The following is a 20,093-nucleotide window of genomic DNA, read 5'->3' as shown; positions in this document are numbered from 1 at the left end:
ACACCATTTTAAAGACAAGACTCTCGTTAATCTAACCACACTGTCCGATTTCAAAAATGCTTTACAGCGAAAGCAAAACATTAGATTGTCAGGAGAGTACCCTGCCAAAAATAATCTCACAGCCATTTTCCAAGCAAGCATATATGTCACAAAAAACAAAACCACAGCTAAATACAGCACTAACCTTTGATGATCTTCATCAGATGACACTCCTAGGACATTATGTTATACAATACATGCATGTTTTGTTCAATCAAGTTAATAAACTTCCGGTGAATTTACTTAATTACTCACGATTAACGTTCACAAAATACATAATTATTTTAAGAATTATAGATACAGAACTCCTTTATGCAATCGCGGTGTCCGATTTTAAAATAGCTTTTCGGCGAAAGCACATTTTGCAATATTCTGAGTAGATAGCCCGGCCATCACGGCTAGCTAATTTTACACCCACCTCACCAAACTTAGATTTACTATAAGAAAAATTGGATTACCTTTGCTGTTCTTCGTCAGAATGCACTCCCAGGACTTCTACTTCAACAACAAATGTTGTTTTGGTTCGAAATAATCCATAGTTATATTGAAATAGCTCTGTTTTGTTCGTGCGTTGAGGTCCCTATCCGAAGGGTGACGCGCGGGCGCATTTCGTGACAAAAAAATTCAAAATATTCCATTACCGTACTTCGAAGCATGTCAAACGCTGTTTAAAATCAATTTTTATGCGATTTTTCTCGTAAAATAGCGATAATATTCCAACCGGGCGACGTTATATTCATTCATAGACTGAAAGAAAAACATGGAGTCCTCTCGTCGACGCGCACTGCAGTGTCCCCTGCAGCCTTCCCTGTAGCTCAGTTGGTAGAGCATGGTGTTTGCAACGCCAGGGTTGTGGGTTCGATTCCCACGGGGGGCAAGCACAGGGAAAGAAATGTATGAAATGTATGCATTCACTACTGTAAGTCGCTCTGGATAAGAGCGTCTGCTAAATGACTAAAATGTAAATGTAAAAAATGTGTCAGTGTTCTCAGCCTGACCACTCACAAAAACTCCTGCTTTTTTTCGCCCAGAGACTGGAGAGACGTTATTCCACTTTCTGGCGCCTTCTGAGAGCCAATGGAAGCCTTAGAAAATGTCACGTTACAGCAGAGATGCTGTATTTTTGATAGAGAGGCTACAGAAGGACAAGAAATGGTCAGACAGGGCACTTCCTGTATAGAATCTTCTCAGGTTTTGGCCTGCCATAAGAGTTCTGTTATACTCACAGACACCATTAAAACAGTTTTAGAAACTTTAGTGTTTTCTATCCAAATCGACTAATTATATGCATATTCTAGTTTCTGGGCAGGAGTAGTAACCAGATTAAATCGGGTACGTTTTTTATCCGGCCGTGAAAATACTGCCCCCTATCGCTAACAGGTTTTAATATAGTGGAGGTCGGTTGGGGTTTGGTTCCAGTCCTGACGGTGTTCTACATCTTAGTATAGTGGAGGTTGGTTGGGGTTTGGTTCCAGTCCTGACGGTGTTCTACATCTTAGTATAGTGGAGGTGACTTAGGGGTTTGCTTCCAGTCCCAGAGCTCTGACCATTATTCTCTCTCCACAGGCTCGACCAGGAGAAACCCGTCAGAGTGGAAATGGCAGCCATGCCAGAGACAGAGTAAGACTACCTGGACGGCTTGCTAGCTCTGCTCTGTCTGCTCTGCACAGCTCCAGACCGATGACGAATGTTCAGACCCACAGCTGATCTGCCTTTACTGTTGATAATGTGTATTGCAACTGGAGAGACTTAGAGAGCTAGCCCAGGTGCAGGAGAAGATGAGTACCTTTCTGAGACAATTCTCCCTCTCCCATTGTTACAACCATCTAACTCTCCCATTGTTACAACCATCTAACTCTCTCATTGTTACAACCATCTAACTCTCCCATTGTTACAACCATCTAACTCTCCCATTGTTACAACCATCTAACTCTCCCATTGTTACAACCATCTAACTCTCCCGTTGTTACAACCATCTAACTCTCCCATTGTTACAACCATCTAACTCTCCCGTTGTTACAACCATCTAACTCTCCCGTTGTTACAACCATCTAACTCTCCCGTTGTTACAACCATCTAACTCTCCCATTGTTACAACCATCTAACTCTCCCATTGTTACAACCATCTAACTCTCCCATTGTTACAACCATCTAACTCTCCCGTTGTTACAACCATCTAACTCTCCCGTTGTTACAACCATCTAACTCTCCCATTGTTACAACCATCTAACTCTCCCATTGTTACAACCATCTAACTCTCCCATTGTTACAACCATCTAACTCTCCCATTGTTACAACCATCTAACTCTCCCGTTGTTACAACCATCTAACTCTCCCGTTGTTACAACCATCTAACTCTCCCATTGTTACAACCATCTAACTCTCCCTCTCCCATTGTTACAACCATCTAACTCTCCCATTGTTACAACCATCTAACTCTCCCATTGTTACAACCATCTAACTCTCCCATTGTTACAACCATCTAACTCTCCCATTGTTACAACCATCTCCCTCTCCCATTGTTACAACCATCTCCCTCTCCCATTGTTACAACCATCTAACTCTCCCATTGTTACAACCATCTAACTCTCCCATTGTTACAACCATCTAACTCTCCCGTTCTCATTGTTGACGACCCTCTCTCTCTGGTCAATCTCTCCACCGTGCTCTGTAACCTCCTGCTGTCTCTGGTCAATCTGTAACCTTTTATGTATCAAGCCAAACATAGAGATGTTGATGTCATAGTTACTGTTGTTTCTGCAATGTATTTAAGGCACTCTGTTACTGAGGGTTGATGCTTGTTCTTCATTACATTTAAATATATATTTATATTCAACAGGTGAGAAAGGACAAAGATTAATATATTTTTATGGTTTTTTTGATTTGATCCTTATTTTAGGTCACATGACCCCCCACAGAGTGATGTTAAATAGAGCAGGTTTCACAGCACCTGGAAACGGTTTACTGCAGGTTTTGCATCACCTGGAAACGGTTTACTGCTAATGTCTTAGAAAGAATCCTACATGATAAAGTTACTGTGGTCTGTCTGGAAGGACCAGATTCTGTCTGTAGCGATGACAAGGTATATGTTGTGAAAACAGAGAACCGAAAGAGATGTTGGTTGAGGCTGGAATGTGATACTAGTCTTACCATCAATCAGGATGTTGGTTTATGCCAAGTGTTTTTGGAGGGGACGATCTTGTACATTATTTCTCTAAAGTAAATGTCCAAAAACCCCAAATGTGTCTTTTTATTCATTAGGAAAGATTTTCAAGTACAACAGAAGAACACACATACTTGCGACAGTAGTTGGCATACAAAACATATTGTTAATACATGATATACTAACAATACGTTACATGGTAAGACTGGGTTTATTTTCATGTTTAACTCAAATTAGTTACAATCATGTCCTAGGTATTCTACAGTAAAAATGTCATGGTTACAACAACAAAAAACTCCTCTTAAATGAGGAGTCAAATGGAAAACGCTTCCTTAATAACTTGGTGTTACTGAAGATACTGTTTTACATTAGAGCGGCTTTAATTAAAACACAGAGAAGATGAGATGCTTCTAAACCAGTAAGTTACAACATTTCTGACTGTAAGCCGCTTTGGATAAAAGGCGCACGCTGAATGGCAGATTTCTGTTCCGTCTATATGTAAATCTACTGGAACAAAAGGTCATCCATCCACCTGACAGATGTGGCACATCACAAATCTTATTTAACAGCTGGGGGACAATAAAAGGTCACTCTAAAATATGCTGTTTTGTCACACAACACAATGCCACAGATGTCTCACGTTTTGAAGGAGCAGTGCAATTGGCATGTAGACTGCAGGAATGTTCACCAGAGCTGCTGCCAGAAAACTGAATGTTCTTCTCTCTACAATAAGCCCAATGTCGCGTTAAGAGAATTTGGCAGTAGGTCCAACAGACCTCACAACAACAGGCCACATATAACCATACCAGCCCACCTCGGGTTTCTTAACCTGCTAGAAAGCTGAGGACCATTTCTGTCTGTAATAAAGCCCTGTTGTGTGGAAAAACTCATTCTGATTGGATGGGCACCCATAGGTTAGGGTTTAATGAGTTGATCAAATCAAATGTATTTATAAAGCCCTTCTTACATCAGCTGATATCACAAAGTGCTGTACAGAAACCCAGCCTAAAACCCCAAACAGCAAGCAATGCAGGTGTAGAAGCACGGTGGCTAGGAAAAACTCCCTAGAAAGGCCAAAACCTAGGAAGAAACCTAGAGAGGAACCAGGCTATGAGGGGTGGCCAGTCCTCTACTGGCTGTACTGGGTAGACCAGAGGAACCAGGCTATGAGGGGTGGCCAGTCCTCTACTGGCTGTACTGGGTAGACCAGAGGAACCAGGCTATGAGGGGTGGCTAGGAAAAACTCCATAGAAAGGCCAAAACCTAGGAAGAAACCTAGAGATTTCAATTGACTGATTTCCTTCTATGAACTGTACCTCAGTAAAATTATTAAAGTTGTTGCATGATGCCTTTATATTGTTTATAGTTCAGTGTGTGTGTATATAAAATACATAAATCAGCTTTTATTTGTCACATGCGCCGAATACAACAGGTGTAGACCTTACAGTGAAATGCTTGCTTACTTACAAGCCCTTAACCAACAATGCAGTTTTAATAAAAATAAAAATAAATAAAACATAATTAAAGAGCAGCAGTAAAATAACAATAGTGGGGATATATACAGGGGGAACCGGTTAGTCAAGGTAATATGTACATGTAGGTAGAGTTATTAAAGTGACTATATGCAAAGATAACAGAGTAGCAGCAGCGTAGGGGGGGGGGGCAATGCATATAGTCTGGGTAGCCATTTGATTAGCTGTTCAGCAGTCTGATGACTTGGGGGTAGAAGCTGTTCAGCAGTCTGATGGCTTGGGGGTAGAAGCTGTTCAGCAGTCTGATGGCTTGGGGGTAGAAGCTGTTCAGCAGTCTGATGGCTTGGGGGTAGAAGCTGTTCAGCAGTCTGATGGCTTGGGGGTAGAAGCTGTTCAGCAGTCTGATGGCTTGGGGGTAGAAGCTGTTCAGCAGTCTGATGGCTTGGGGGTAGAAGCTGTTCAGCAGTCTGATGGCTTGGAGGTAGAAGCTGTTCAGCAGTCTGGTGGCTTGGGGGTAGAAGCTGTTCAGCAGTCTGATGGCTTGGGGGTAGAAGCTGTTCAGCAGTCTGATGGCTTGGGGGTAGAAGCTGTTCAGCAGTCTGATGGCTTGGGGGTAGAAGCTGTTCAGCAGTCTGATGGCTTGGGGGTAGAAGCTGTTCAGCAGTCTGATGGCTTGGGGGTAGAAGCTGTTCAGCAGTCTGATGGCTTGGGGATAGAAGCTGTTCAGCAGTCTGATGGCTTGGGGATAGAAGCTGTTCAGCAGTCTGATGGCTTGGGGATAGAAGCTGTTCAGCAGTCTGATGGCTTGGGGGTAGAAGCTGTTCAGCAGTCTGATGGCTTGGGGGTAGAAGCTGTTCAGCAGTCTGATGGCTTGGGGGTAGAAGCTGTTCAGCAGTCTGATGGCTTGGGGATAGAAGCTGTTCAGCAGTCTGATGGCTTGGGGGTAGAAGCTGTTCAGCAGTCTGATGGCTTGGGGGTAGAAGCTGTTCAGCAGTCTGATGGCTTGGGGGTAGAAGCTGTTCAGCAGTCTGATGGCTTGGGGGTAGAAGCTGTTCAGCAGTCTGATGGCTTGGGGGTAGAAGCTGTTCAGCAGTCTGATGGCTTGGGGGTAGAAGCTGTTCAGCAGTCTGATGGCTTGGGGGTAGAAGCTGTTCAGCAGTCTGGTGGCTTGGGGGTAGAAGCTGTTCAGCAGTCTGATGGCTTGGGGGTAGAAGCTGTTCAGCAGTCTGATGGCTTGGGGGTAGAAGCTGTTCAGCAGTCTGATGGCTTGGGGGTAGAAGCTGTTCAGCAGTCTGATGGCTTGGGGGTAGAAGCTGTTCAGCAGTCTGATGGCTTGGGGGTAGAAGCTGTTCAGCAGTCTGATGGCTTGGGGGTAGAAGCTGTTCAGCAGTCTGATGGCTTGGGGATAGAAGCTGTTCAGCAGTCTGATGGCTTGGGGATAGAAGCTGTTCAGCAGTCTGATGGCTTGGGGATAGAAGCTGTTCAGCAGTCTGATGGCTTGGGGGTAGAAGCTGTTCAGCAGTCTGATGGCTTGGGGGTAGAAGCTGTTCAGCAGTCTGATGGCTTGGGGGTAGAAGCTGTTCAGCAGTCTGATGGCTTGGGGGTAGAAGCTGTTCAGCAGTCTGATGGCTTGGGGGTAGAAGCTGTTCAGCAGTCTAATGGCTTGGGGGTAGAAGCTGTTCAGCAGTCTGATGGCTTGGGGGTAGAAGCTGTTCAGCAGTCTGATGGCTTGGGGGTAGAAGCTGTTCAGCAGTCTGATGGCTTGGGGGTAGAAGCTGTTCAGCAGTCTGATGGCTGGGGGTAGAAGCTGTTCAGCAGTCTGATGGCTTGGGGGTAGAAGCTGTTCAGCAGTCTGATGGCTTGGGGGTAGAAGCTGTTCAGCAGTCTGATGGCTTGGGGGTAGAAGCTGTTGAGATGCATCTTTAGACTTGGTTTTGTCGTGCCCTCATACACACACAGTATGTATATATATAGTGTTATAGAACTTTCTAGCCCGGCATTGATGACTACATGTAGAACTGTAATAACGATGGTATAACTGTTACAGAATTGATCTGTTCAGTGAAGATAGTCATTGGACTAGATGGGGTACTAAATAAAGACTACAGGAGGGTGTATGTCTGGAATATACATGGCAACCCCAACATTAAAAAAAAAAATACATTATTTTATTTACAACCCTCTTACAGTAACATCAGAAATATACAGTAACATCAGAAATAAAACACGCTCTAGCTGTTTGAGAATAGAGTTTAAGGGTTAAAAACAGCTACACTATTGTATTTACAACCTTTCATAGTTTTGGTACGAAACTCCCAGATTCCACTGTCTTTAATGATACACGGTGTGTTGCTTTGAAGCGCAGGTATGACTCCAGACATCTAATTGCCACATCATCCACCTCGGGGTCAAACTTGTTAGCGATGAGGTGGTGTTGGTTTAGGAGCCACTGAAGGTCTCCAGCTCCATAGACACACACAGCTCTCCTGTAGGTCCCGGAGCAGTGTGGGTAGGGGGCTCCGCTCCTCACATCCCCAGCCAGGTAGCTCCACCTCACTACCCTAGCCATGGAGTTCATATCAGACTGTTCGTACTTACTGTTGTGGGGGTTGGAGCCTGGGACAGAGGGCATCCGCTGCAGAGTCGCCCACAGGTGTTCATCAGGACTATAGGTGTCCTTCTCCCACTCCAGCAGAACTCGGACCTCCTGACTCTCCGTCACGTGACGGACGAAGGCCCTGGACGCCACGAAGTAGGCGTTGCCAGAGAACATGGGGGTGTTGATTGGTGGAGGGGTCTTCTTAACCTCTGTCCTGACCACGGTGTCGGTGACGTTGTGGTGGAACTGCCATCTGCCCTTCTTGTAGCCGTTGGTGACCTCTGACTCCATGCTGTTCTTCCCGTTCAGCAGCTTGAGGGCCTGGACCATCTCAGCGTTGGTCTTAATGGGGAAGTCGGTTCCACAGGTGTTGAGAAGGTATCTCCACTGGACAGGTGACTTTAGCAGGTCCTCCATGCAGTTCAGGTCAGCCTGCACTCTGGACCAGGAGGCGTAGATCACGCTCTCTGTCTTACTGGCCACAAACACATTGGGTAAGCAGGAAGCAATAGCTCTCACTGCACTCCTGAAGTCCTCGGATGATTTCTGGTCGACGTGGACGCAGTAGACGTTCTGCGGAGTGTACAAAGCACGCAGGAGCCTCTCGAACATCTCAATCTTCTCGTGGATGACCATGGAGTAAGCGATGGGGAAGTCCGTTTCCTCCTGGCTCAGAGGAACGGTGACGAACCCTCTGTCTGCAATGTACCTCTGACAGTCCTGAGTTACATTGTGGTAGAACTCCTCTGACAGCAGCTGTTGCTTCTTCATGGTCTTCAGCAGGAGGCTGAGCTGCTCACTCTCCAGACCCTCCATGTCTCCTCGGATGATGGCTGAGCAGGCCGGCAGGTCGGCAGCGTAGTCCGAGGGGAGGAGGTCCGGAGAGCGGAGAGGACTCCTGTCTGAGCCCGGCGGGCGTCTGAGAGTCATCCACAGGAGCAGAGAGACTGATCCACTCAGTAGGATCAGAGACAAGTTCTTGAACACTCTCTGAGATCTGCATAAGGAAACTGCAGCCATTACTAGTCAGGTATTCTCTTTCTATGATGTCTTGTTAGTATTCTTTATCTGATATTAGTATCAATGGAGACCTAAGACTGCTGCTCAACTGAATGTGTCTCACTTCGACCTCAGCTCAAGTAAATGACACATCTCTCACACCTCAGTTTAAAAGGGGAGGTGTAATCATTTACTTTAGTGGGCATGGTCTATGGCTGTGTGCGTACACGAGTTGGTAGAAACTTACTGTATCCACGGGGAGTGGCTCAACGTGTGGCACCTGTATGTGGATAGTTTCCTCATCTGCGTCGTGACACGTTAATTGCACATTCATACTGAAACTATAAACTAGAACGAGAAGAAATATGAACTTTCTCTCTGGAACCTGTTTAGAAACAGTGAAAAATAGGTTGTGCATAAAACATGTAGCATATATAAAGATATTATATAAACACATAAACATATAATAAACATGTAGCATATATAAAGATATAATATAAACATATAAACATATAATATAAACACATAAACATATAATAAATATGTAGCATATATAAAGATATTATATAAACATATAAACATATAATAAACATGTAGCATATATCAAGATATAATATAAACACATAAACATATAATAAACATGTAGCATATATAAAGATATAATATAAACACATAAACATATAATAAACATGTAGCATATATAAAGATATAATATAAACACAAACATATAATATAAACACATAAACATATAATAAACATGTAGCATATATAAAGATATAATATAAACACATAAACATATAATAAACATGTAGCATATATAAAGATATTATATAAACATATAATGAACATACATAAACATGTAGCATATATAAACATATAATATAAACGTATAATATAAACATATAATATAAACACATAAACATATAATAAACATGTAGCATATATAAAGATATTATATAAACATATAATAAAAACATAACATAAACATATAATATAAACACATAAACATATAATAAACATGTAGCATATATAAAGATATTATATAAACATATAATAAAAACATAACATAAACATATAATATAAACACAAACATATAATAAACACGTAACATATATAAACATATAATAAAAACATATAAACACATAATATAAACATGTAACATATATAAACATATAATATAAACATGTAACATATATAAACGTGTAATGTATATAAACGCGAGAGGGGAGAATATTTCCATGAGCAGCAGCAGAGTAAATAACAATGATTGACTGTGGCACAGTTGTCTGGCGTGTTTAATAAGACACCAGATCAGTGGCGTGTTTAATAAGACACCAGATCAGTGGCGTGTTTAATAAGACACCAGATCAGTGGCGTGTTTAATAAGACACCAGATCAGTGGCGTGTTTAATAAGACACCAGATCAGTGGCGTGTTTAATAAGACACCAGATCAGTGGCGTGTTTAATAAGACACCAGATCAGTGGCGTGTTTAATAAGACACCAGATCAGTGGCGTGTTTAATAAGACACCCGATCAGTGGCGTGTTTAATAAGACACCCGATCAGTGGCGTGTTTAATAAGACACCAGATCAGTGGCGTGTTTAATAAGACACCAGATCAGTGGCGTGTTTAATAAGACACCAGATCAGTGGCGTGTTTAATAAGACACCCGATCAGTGGCGTGTTTAATAAGACACCAGATCAGTGGCGTGTTTAATAAGACACCAGATCAGTGGCGTGTTTAATAAGACACCCGATCGGACCATTTTTTTTAAATTCTGTAAATAGAAATGTGAGGTAGGCTTTATGATCACACCAGTAATAGATCCGTTGTTGTAGTACTGGTGAGGCACACATTTATACACTGCTCAAAAAAATAAAGGGAACACTAAAATAACACGTCCTAGATCTGAGTGAATGAAATAATCTTATTAAATACTTTTTTCTTTACATAGTTGAATGTGCTGACAACAAAATCACACAAAAATAATCAATGGAAATCCAATTTATCAACCCATGGAGGTCTGGATTTGGAGTCACACTCAAAATTAAAGTGGAAAACCTCACTACAGGCTGATCCAACTTTGATGTAATGTCCTTAAAACAAGTCAAAATGAGGCTCAGTAGTGTGTGTGGCCTCCACGTGCCTGTATGACCTCCCTACAACGCCTGGGCATGCTCCTGATGAGGTGGCGGATGGTCTCCTGAGGGATCTCCTCCCAGACCTGGACTAAAGCATCCGCCAACTCCTGGACAGTCTGTGGTGCAACGTGGCGTTGGTGGATGGAGCGAGACATGATGTCCAGATGTGCTCGATTGGATTCAGGTCTGGGGAACGGGCGGGCCAGTCCATAGCATCAATGCCCTCCTCTTGCAGGAACTGCTGACACACTCCAGCCACATGAGGTCTAGCATTGTCTTGCATTAGGAGGAACCCAGGGCCAACCGCACCAGCATATGGTCTCACAAGGGGTCTGAGGATCTCATCTCGGTACCTAATGGCAGTCAGGCTACCTCTGGCGAGCACATGGAGGGCTGTGCGGCCCCCCAAAGAAATGCCACCCCACACCATGACTGACCCACCGCCAAACCGGTCATGCTGGAGGATGTTGCAGGCAGCAGAACGTTCTCCATGGCGTCTCCAGACTCTGTCACATGTGCTCAGTGTGAACCTGCTTTCATCTGTGAAGAGCACAGGGCACCAGTGGCGAATTTGCCAATCTTGGTGTTCTCTGGCAAATGCCAAACGTCCTGCACGGTGTTGGGCTGTAAGCACAACCCCCACCTGTGGACATCGGGCCCTCATACCACCCTCATGGAGTCTGTTTCTGACCGTTTGAGCAGACACATGCACATTTGTGGCCTGCTGGAGGTCATTTTGCAGGACTCTGGCAGTGCCCCTCCTGCTCCTCCTTGCACAAAGGCGGAGGTAGCGGTCCTGCTGCTGGGTTGTTGCCCTCCTACGGCCTCCTCCACGTCTCCTGATGTACTGGCCTGTCTCCTGGTAGCGCCTCCATGCTCTGGACACTACGCTGACAGACACAGCAAACCTTCTTGCCACAGCTCGCATTGATGTGCCATCCTGGATGAGCTGCACTACCTGAGCCAGTTGTGTGGGTTGTAGACTCCGTCTCATGCTACCACTAGAGTGAAATCACCGCCAGCATTCAAAAGTGACCAAAACATCAGCCAGGAAGCATAGGAACTGAGAAGTGGTCTGTGGTCCCCACCTACAGAACCACTCCTTTATTGGGGGTGTCTTGCTAATTGCCTATCATTTCCACCTGTTGTCTATTCCATTTGCACAACAGCATGTGAAATGTATTGTCAATCAGTGTTGCTTCCTAAGTGGACAGTTTGATTTCACAGAAGTGTGATTGACTTGGAGTTACATTGTGTTGTTTAAGTGTTCCCTTTATTTTTTTGAGCAGTATTTATTTAGCTTTTTATTGGAATGGGCTGATGGTGCCTGCATCTGATGGCCAGTCTCAGCGGAGGGAGAGAGCGGCAGACTGAGGGTCCGTCTCTCAATGTCCCTTCGCTCTCCCTTTCCTCCACTGACACTGACCAAAAAGGGACACTGTCTTCCAGCTGATGGCAAAACTCGAGTCTCCTCATGCACAAATTCATCTTTTTCATGTTCCTATGAGCAGAGAAATATTCCTTGATATTAAAAAAGACCCATGCTGCTAATAACAACAATGCAAGCCATTCATTTTCCTACTCATTCACTACAGCTGCAGTGCTGGTTGTAGCGTGAGTGGAAGTAGGAAGAATGCACATTTTATGGCTTATAAAAGTGTTGACAGTGCTGAGTAAGAAAAACACAAAACCAGCATCTCTTGGCTGTATTCGTTGACAGTCTCTCTCTGTTGTCATGGTTTTAAACGTTCTGAAATCTCACAGCATCTCTTGGCTGTAATCGTTGACAGTCTCTCTGTTGTCATGGTTTTAAACGTTCTGAAATCTCACAGCATCAACTTTGCTGTATCTTTCTTTTATAGCTGCTATGTTACTGCAGACATGGCCATCTGATCTACCCGGTTGGCCAGGGTTAGGCCTATAGTGCACGTGATTTGCTGGGCTCGCCGAAAAGGCAGAGTTAGAACCTTCAGACACATGAAATGGTTCAAACACGGACAACAATTTGCCTACCCGGCACGCAGGGCAGCTGAATCGGGTGCATCTACCAGCAACAGTGTGAGACAAAACAGAAATGTTTGGAAATCGAATCTAAATGCTTTGGAGATCAACCAGTCAAACAGGATTGACAGGTTGGTGAAGACTGCATTTGTTATTTTAACTTAATCCACATGGTTTGAAATGATGTCTGAACATAGGGGTAAATGATGTCTGACCATAGGGGTAAATGATGTCTGAACATAGGGGTAAATGATGTCTGACCATAGGGGTAAATGATGTCTGAACATAGGGGTAAATGATGTCTGACCATAGGGGTAAACGATGTCTGAACATAGGGGTAAATGATGTCTGAACATAGGGGTAAATGATGTCTGACCATAGGGGTAAATGATGTCTGAACATAGGGGTAAATGATGTCTGAACATAGGGGTAAATGATGTCTGAACATAGGGGTAAATGATGTCTGAACATAGGGGTAAATGATGTCTGACCATAGGGGTAAATGATGTCTGAACATAGGGGTAAATGATGTCTGAACATAGGGGTAAATGATGTCTGAACATAGGGGTAAATGATGTCTGAACATAGGGGTAAATGATGTCTGACCATAGGGGTAAATGATGTCTGATGTTGATGATCAATTACTTGAGAAGGAGACCAAGTCAAGACGCTGTACCAGGTGGATTCAGTTTATAGTAAGGCAGTTTATTATGAGACAAAGATATTTGGCTGAGCGTGCACGGACTCCTTCGTTTAGCTCATAGGGAACTAGCAGAAGAGAGCCCCGAAACATAGTGTACATCCAATTTATACAATGAAATGACAGTGTGTTGACGTTGAGTCTAGTAGGTCCGCTCTCCTGACTGGTCGATGAGTGGAGGGACGGTCCACTCTCCAGGTGCAGTGTGTTGACGTTGAGTCTAGTAGGTCCGCTCTCCTGACTGGTCGATGAGTGGAGGGACGGTCCACTCTCCAGGTGCAGTGTGTTGACGTTGAGTCTAGTAGGTCCGCTCTCCTGACTGGTCGATGAGTGGAGGGACGGTCCACTCTCCAGGTGCAGTGTGTTGACGTTGAGTCTAGTAGGTCCGCTCTCCTGACTGGTCGATGAGTGGAGGGACGGTCCACTCTCCAGGTGCAGTGTGTTGACGTTGAGTCTAGTAGGTCCGCTCTCCTGACTGGTCGATGAGTGGAGGGACGGTCCACTCTCCAGGTGCAGTGTGTTGACGTTGAGTCTAGTAGGTCCGCTCTCCTGACTGGTCGATGAGTGGAGGGACGGTCCACTCTCCAGGTGCAGTGTGTTGACGTTGAGTCTAGTAGGTCCGCTCTCCTGACTGGTCGATGAGTGGAGGGACGGTCCACTCTCCAGGTGCAGTGTGTTGACGTTGAGTCTAGTAGGTCCGCTCTCCTGACTGGTCGATGAGTGGAGGGACGGTCCACTCTCCAGGTGCAGTGTGTTGACGTTGAGTCTAGTAGGTCCGCTCTCCTGACTGGTCGATGAGTGGAGGGACGGTCCACTCTCCAGGTGCAGTGTGTTGACGTTGAGTCTAGTAGGTCCGCTCTCCTGACTGGTCGATGAGTGGAGGGACGGTCCACTCTCCAGGTGCAGTGTGTTGACGTTGAGTCTAGTAGGTCCGCTCTCCTGACTGGTCGATGAGTGGAGGGACGGTCCACTCTCCAGGTGCAGTGTGTTGACGTTGAGTCTAGTAGGTCCGCTCTCCTGACTGGTCGATGAGTGGAGGGACGGTCCACTCTCCAGGTGCAGTGTGTTGACGTTGAGTCTAGTAGGTCCGCTCTCCTGACTGGTCGATGAGTGGAGGGACGGTCCACTCTCCAGGTGCAGTGTGTTGACGTTGAGTCTAGTAGGTCCGCTCTCCTGACTGGTCGATGAGTGGAGGGACGGTCCACTCTCCAGGTGCAGTGTGTTGACGTTGAGTCTAGTAGGTCCGCTCTCCTGACTGGTCGATGAGTGGAGGGACGGTCCACTCTCCAGGTGGTGTCCACTTCCCATTGGCCCTTGGCAGTGTCCTTTGTCCTCGGAGTCCAACACACCTAAGTGTGTGTGTGTGTGTGTGTGTATTTCTGGTAATTCGTGTCTGGGTGCTTGCGATATTCATGGAATGTTGTTCTTTACACCAGTGGTCAGTTCGTGTGGCTAGGGTGCTTTCATGTTTTGACATTTTTGTGTGAGTGCTTAGTCTGCCATCTGTCCTCTGGGTGTGGTCGTGATTGGTGTCAGTTGGTTGCTCAATATGTCTCTGGAGTTTTGTTGTGTGCTGTTGTGAAACATGTTGTGCAAATGCCCTCCTTATATATCATTAGGTAAAACGTTAGATTATCTTTATTACACTGACCATAGGGGTACATGATGTCTGAACATAGGGGTAAATGATGTCTGAACATATGGGTAAATGATGTCTGACCATAGGGGTAAATGATGTCTGAACATAGGGGTAAATGATGTCTGACCATAGGGGTAAATGATGTCTGACCATAGGGGTAAATGATGTCTGAACATAGGGGTAAATGATGTCTGACCATAGGGGTAAATGATGTCTGACCATAGGGGTAAATGATGTCTGAACATAGGGGTAAAAGTGGGGTTGCAATGATCATGAGAACGGTGAGGAATCAGCCCAGAACTACATGGGAGGATCTTGTCAATGATCTCAAGGCAGCTGGGACCATAGTCACCAAGAAAACAATTGGTAACACACTACGCCGCTACTACCACTAGCGTTACTACTACTACTACTACCACTACTACTACTACCACTACTACCACTAGCGTTCTTACTACGATTACTACTACTACTACTACTACTACTACTATTAGCGTTACTACTACTACTTCTACTACCATTACTACTACTACTACTACCACTACTACTACTACCACTACTACCACTAGCGTTCTTACTACGATTACTACTACTACTACTACTACTACTACTATTAGCGTTACTACTACTACTTCTACTACCATTACTACTACTACTACTACTACGACGACTACTACCACTAGCGTTACTACTACTACTACTAGCGTTACTACTACTACCATTACTACTACTACCACTAATGTTACTACTACTACGAATACTATTACTACTACTATTACTACCACTACTACCATTCCAACTACTACTACTACTACTAATACTACTACTACTACCACTAGCATCACTACTACTACTACTACTACTACTACATACTACTACTACTACTACCACTAGCGTTACTACTACTACTACCATTACTATTACTACTATTACCCTTACTACTACTACCACTAATGTTACTACTAGCATTACTACTACTACTACTACTACTACTACCATTACTACTACTACTACAACTATTACTACTACTACTACTACTACCATTACTAGTACTACCATTACTACTACTACTAATACTACTTCTACTACCACTAGCGTCACTACTACTACTACTACTACTACTACCATTACTACTACTACTATCACTAATGTTACTACTTGCATTACTACTTCTGCCATTACTACTACTATTACTACTACTATCATTACTACGTACTACTACTATACTACCATTAATTCACTACCATTGCTACTAATATCACTACCATTACTACTGCTACCATTACTGCTACTACTACTACTACTACTACTATTACTACAATTACTTCACTACCATTGCTACTAATATCACTACCATTACTACTGCTACCATTACTACTACTACTACCACTACTATCACTACTACTACTACTACTACTACTGCTGCCTACTAGCTTACTACTACTACTACCACTACTATCACTACCATTACTCCTTCTACCACTAGCGTTACTACTACTATTTCTACTACCACTAGCGTTACTACTACGACTACTACTAATACTACCACTACTACTACTATTACTACTACTACTACTACTACTACTAATACCATTACTACTACTACTACTACTACATACCATTACTACTACTACTACTACTACTACTACTACTTATACCATTACTACTACTACTACTACTACTACCACCATTACTACCACTACAATCACTACCATTACTACTACCACTGCTGTTGCTACTATTACTACTACTTATACCACTTCTACTACTACTACTTTCACTACCATTACTTCACTACCATTGCTACCAATACCAATACCATTATTACTTCTACCATTACTGCTGCTGTCACTGCCACTACTACTACTACTTTCCGTCCATAATTACTTCAGGACTATCAAGCGCACCACATTTCCTTCAGTAAATGTCCTTTTGTTGTTATTTATTTAATGTATTCAGCACTGCCAGAGTGTAATTGCCAAGCCTCGCCTTGGGTGAACCTCTTTTGTGATGAAAATGTCTCCCCTGCCAGATAAATATACAGGCACACGTTGATGTCAATGCATTAGTGAAACCCAGTTCATTGAGGGAGTTGAAATGAAGTTACAAAGTACGTCAGTCAGGGAGGACATCCTCAATAAACGATGTATGCTCACTGTAACCTGGTAATCAATAATCAGTCAATAAAGGTTGTAATGTTGCTCTAGCTTTACATCAAAGACCGTCAAACATTGAGTCATATCCTTATTTGTCCAACTCCTCCACTATTTCAAAACTATTTTACCTGGCATGGTGCCAAACAAGGATTTTCCTTGTTTGACACGGAACACCAGGAATGCAGCTCTTGCATCAGAGGAGAGGAGCGTAGATGGGTGGAGAGGTACAGTTGAAGTCGGAAGTTTACATACACTTTAGCCAAATACATTTAAACTCAGTTTTTCACAATTCCTGACATTTTAATCCTAGTAAAAATTCCCTGTTTTAGGTCAGTTAGGATCACCACTTTATTTTAAGAATGTGAAATGTCAGAATAATAGTAGAGAGAATGATTATTCAGCTTTAATTTCTTTCATCACATTCCCAGTGGGTCAGAAGTTTACATACACTCAATTAGTATTTGGTAGCATTACATTTAAATTGTTTAACCTGGGTCAAACGTTTCGGGTAGCCTTCCACAAGCTTCCCACAATAAGTTGGGTGAATTTTGGCCCATTCCTCCTGACAGAGCTGGTGTAACTGAGTCAGGTTTGTTGGCCTCCTTGCTCACACACACTTTTTCAGTTCTGCTCAAAAATGTTCCATAGGGTTGAGGTCAGGGCTTTGTGATGACCACTCCAATACCTTGACTTTGTTGTCCTTAAGCCATTTTACCACACTTTGGAAGTATGCTTGGGGTCATTGCCCATTTACATTTAAGTCATTTAGCAGACGCTCTTATCCAGAGCGACTTACAAATTGGTGGATTCACCTTATGATATCCAGTGGAACAACCACTTTACAATAGTGCATCTAAATCTTTTAAGGGGGGGGGGGGGGGGGGGGTTAGAAGGATTACTTTATCCTATCCCAGGTATTCCTTAAAGAGGTGGGGTTTCAGGTGTCTCCGGAAGGTGGTGATTGACTCCGCTGTCCTGGCGTCGTGAGGGAGCTTGTTCCACCATTGGGGTGCCAGAGCAGCGAACAGTTTTGGAAGACCCATTTGCGACCAAGCTTTAACTTCCTGACTGATGTCTTGAGATGTTGCTTCAATATATCCACATCATTTTCCATCCTCCTGATGCCATCTATTTTGTGAAGTGCACCAGTCCCTCCTGCAGCAAAGCACCCCCACAACATGATGCTGCCACCCCCGTGCTTCATGGTTGGGATGGTGTTTTTCATCTTGCAAGCGTCCCCCTTTGCCCTCCAAACATAACGATGGTCATTATGGCCAAACAGTTCTATTTTTGTTTCATCAGACCAGAGGACATTTCTCCAAAAAGTACGATCTCTGTCCCCATGTGCAGTTGCAAACCGTAGTCTGGCTTTTTATGGTGGTTTTGGAGCAGTGGCTTCTTCCTTGCTGAGCGGCCTTTCAGGTTATGTCGATATAGGACTCATTTTACTTTGGATATAGATATTTTGTACCTGTTTCCTCCGGCATCTTCACAAGGTCCTTTGCTGTTGTTCTGGGATTGATTTGCACTTTTCGCACCAAAGTACGTTCATCTCTAGGAGACAGAATGCGTCTCCTTCCTGAGCGGTATGACGGCTGCGTGGTCCCATGGTGTTTATACTTGGGTACTATTGTTTGTACAGTTGAATATGGTACCTTTAGGCATTTGGAAATTACTCCCAAAGATGAACCAGACTTCTGGAGATCTATCAGTGTTTTTTCTGAGGTCTTGGCTGATTTCTTTTGATTTCCCTATGATGTCAAGCAAAGAGGCACTGGGTTTGAAGGTAGACCTTGAAATACATCCACAGGTACACCTCCAATTGACTCAAATTATGTTGATTATTATGCTTCTAAAGCCATGACATAATTTTCTGCAATTTTCCAAGCTGATTAAAGGCACAGTCAACTTAGTGTATGTAAACTTCTGACCCACTGGAATTGTGATAGTGAATTATAAGTGAAATAATCTGTCTGTAAACAATTGTTGGAAAAATTACTTGTCATGCACAAAGTAGATGTCCTGACTTACTTGCCAAAACTATAGTTTGTTAAGAATAAATGTGTGGAGTGGTTGAAACACGAGTTTTAATGACTCCAACCTTAGGGAATGTAAACGACTCCAACCTCAGTGGATGTAAACGACTCCAACCTCAGGGGATGTAAACGACTCCAACCTCAGGGGATGTAAACGACTCCAACCTCAGGGGATGTAAACGACTCCAACCTCAGGGGATGTAAACGACTCCAACCTCAGGGGATGTAAACGACTCCAACCTCAGGGGATGTAAACGACTCCAACCTCAGTGGATGTAAACGACTCCAACCTCAGGGGATGTAAACGACTCCAACCTCAGGGGATGTAAACGACTCCAACCTCAGGGGATGTAAACGACTCCAACCTCAGGGGATGTAAACGACTCCAACCTCAGGGGATGTAAACGACTCCAACCTCCGTGAATGTAAACGACTCCAACCTCAGGGGATGTAAACTTCCCACTACAACTGTAGATGGGTGACGTTTCTGTTTGTCTTTCCACATAGTCAAACACTTTGTGGACTGATGGTGTTTAGGGCTACTGACTCACCCAGTGGGACAGTAGGAGACAGAGGAGGAGAAGGAGGTGGGGAGGTAGAGGACGAAGGTAGAGGAGGAGGAAGAGGAGGAGGTAGAGGGGGAGGTGGAGGAGGAGGAAGAGGTAAAGGAGGTAGAGGAGAAGCAGTTAGATTCATTCCGATTTAGGAAACAGGGTTAGGGTTAGACAGTAAAATCATTCAGAGTTTAGTTTTAGATAACTACTCACACCAGTCAGTAAAATCATTCAGAGTTATAGATTACATAAAAATGATGTCAGCTGTATTGACAATGTTGGCTCTTGGATGGAGGTAGGGGAGGAGGAGGTAAAGGAGGTAGAGGAGGATATAGAGGTAGAGGAAGAGGAGATAGAGGAGGAGGAAGAGGAGATAGAGGAGGTAGAGGAAGAGGAGGAAGAGGAGGATATAGAGGAGGAGGAAGAGGAGGAGGTAGAGGAAGAGGAGGTGGAGGAGGAGGTAGAGGAAGAGGAGATGGAGGAGGAGGTAGAGGAGGAGGAAGAGGAAGAGGAGATGGAGGAGGTAGAGGACGAGGTAGAGGAAGAGGAGATAGAGGACGAGGAAGAGGAGATAGAGGAGGAGGTAGAGGA

General features: G+C 44.0%; 2 protein-coding genes and 1 non-coding gene across 4 annotated transcripts in view; 2 read left to right on the top strand and 1 right to left on the bottom strand.

The window, feature by feature from the left end:
* The window catches only part of bnip2 (BCL2 interacting protein 2), a 79,147-nt gene extending 75,867 nt beyond the window's left edge, over positions 1-3,280 (top strand). For both annotated transcript variants that reach the window (XM_045705975.2, XM_045705974.2), the window contains exon 11: positions 1,606-3,280. In XM_045705975.2, the coding sequence (XP_045561931.1) occupies positions 1,606-1,663 (58 nt within the window). In that variant the 3' untranslated portion in view covers positions 1,664-3,280. The remainder of the gene's footprint in view (positions 1-1,605) is intronic.
* Positions 841-916, top strand: trnaa-ugc (transfer RNA alanine (anticodon UGC)). The gene has a single exon. It is a non-coding gene; the product is annotated as a tRNA-Ala (tRNA).
* A 3,168-nt stretch (positions 3,281-6,448) lies between the features above and the next one.
* On the bottom strand, positions 6,449-8,412 carry gcnt3 (glucosaminyl (N-acetyl) transferase 3, mucin type). The gene has a single exon (XM_014170450.3). It carries the CDS (start codon positions 8,291-8,293, stop codon positions 6,968-6,970), a length of 1,326 nt encoding a protein of 441 aa, XP_014025925.1. The 5' UTR covers positions 8,294-8,412; the 3' UTR covers positions 6,449-6,967.
* Between the last annotated feature and the right edge of the window lie 11,681 nt (positions 8,413-20,093).

This window comes from Salmo salar, chromosome 23, assembly GCF_965601325.2.
Source record: "Salmo salar chromosome 23, fSalSal1, whole genome shotgun sequence".
NCBI classification, from domain to species: domain Eukaryota; kingdom Metazoa; phylum Chordata; class Actinopteri; order Salmoniformes; family Salmonidae; genus Salmo; species Salmo salar.
Note: the sequence above shows the minus strand (reverse complement) of the source record. Positions and strands in the feature narration are given on the sequence as shown.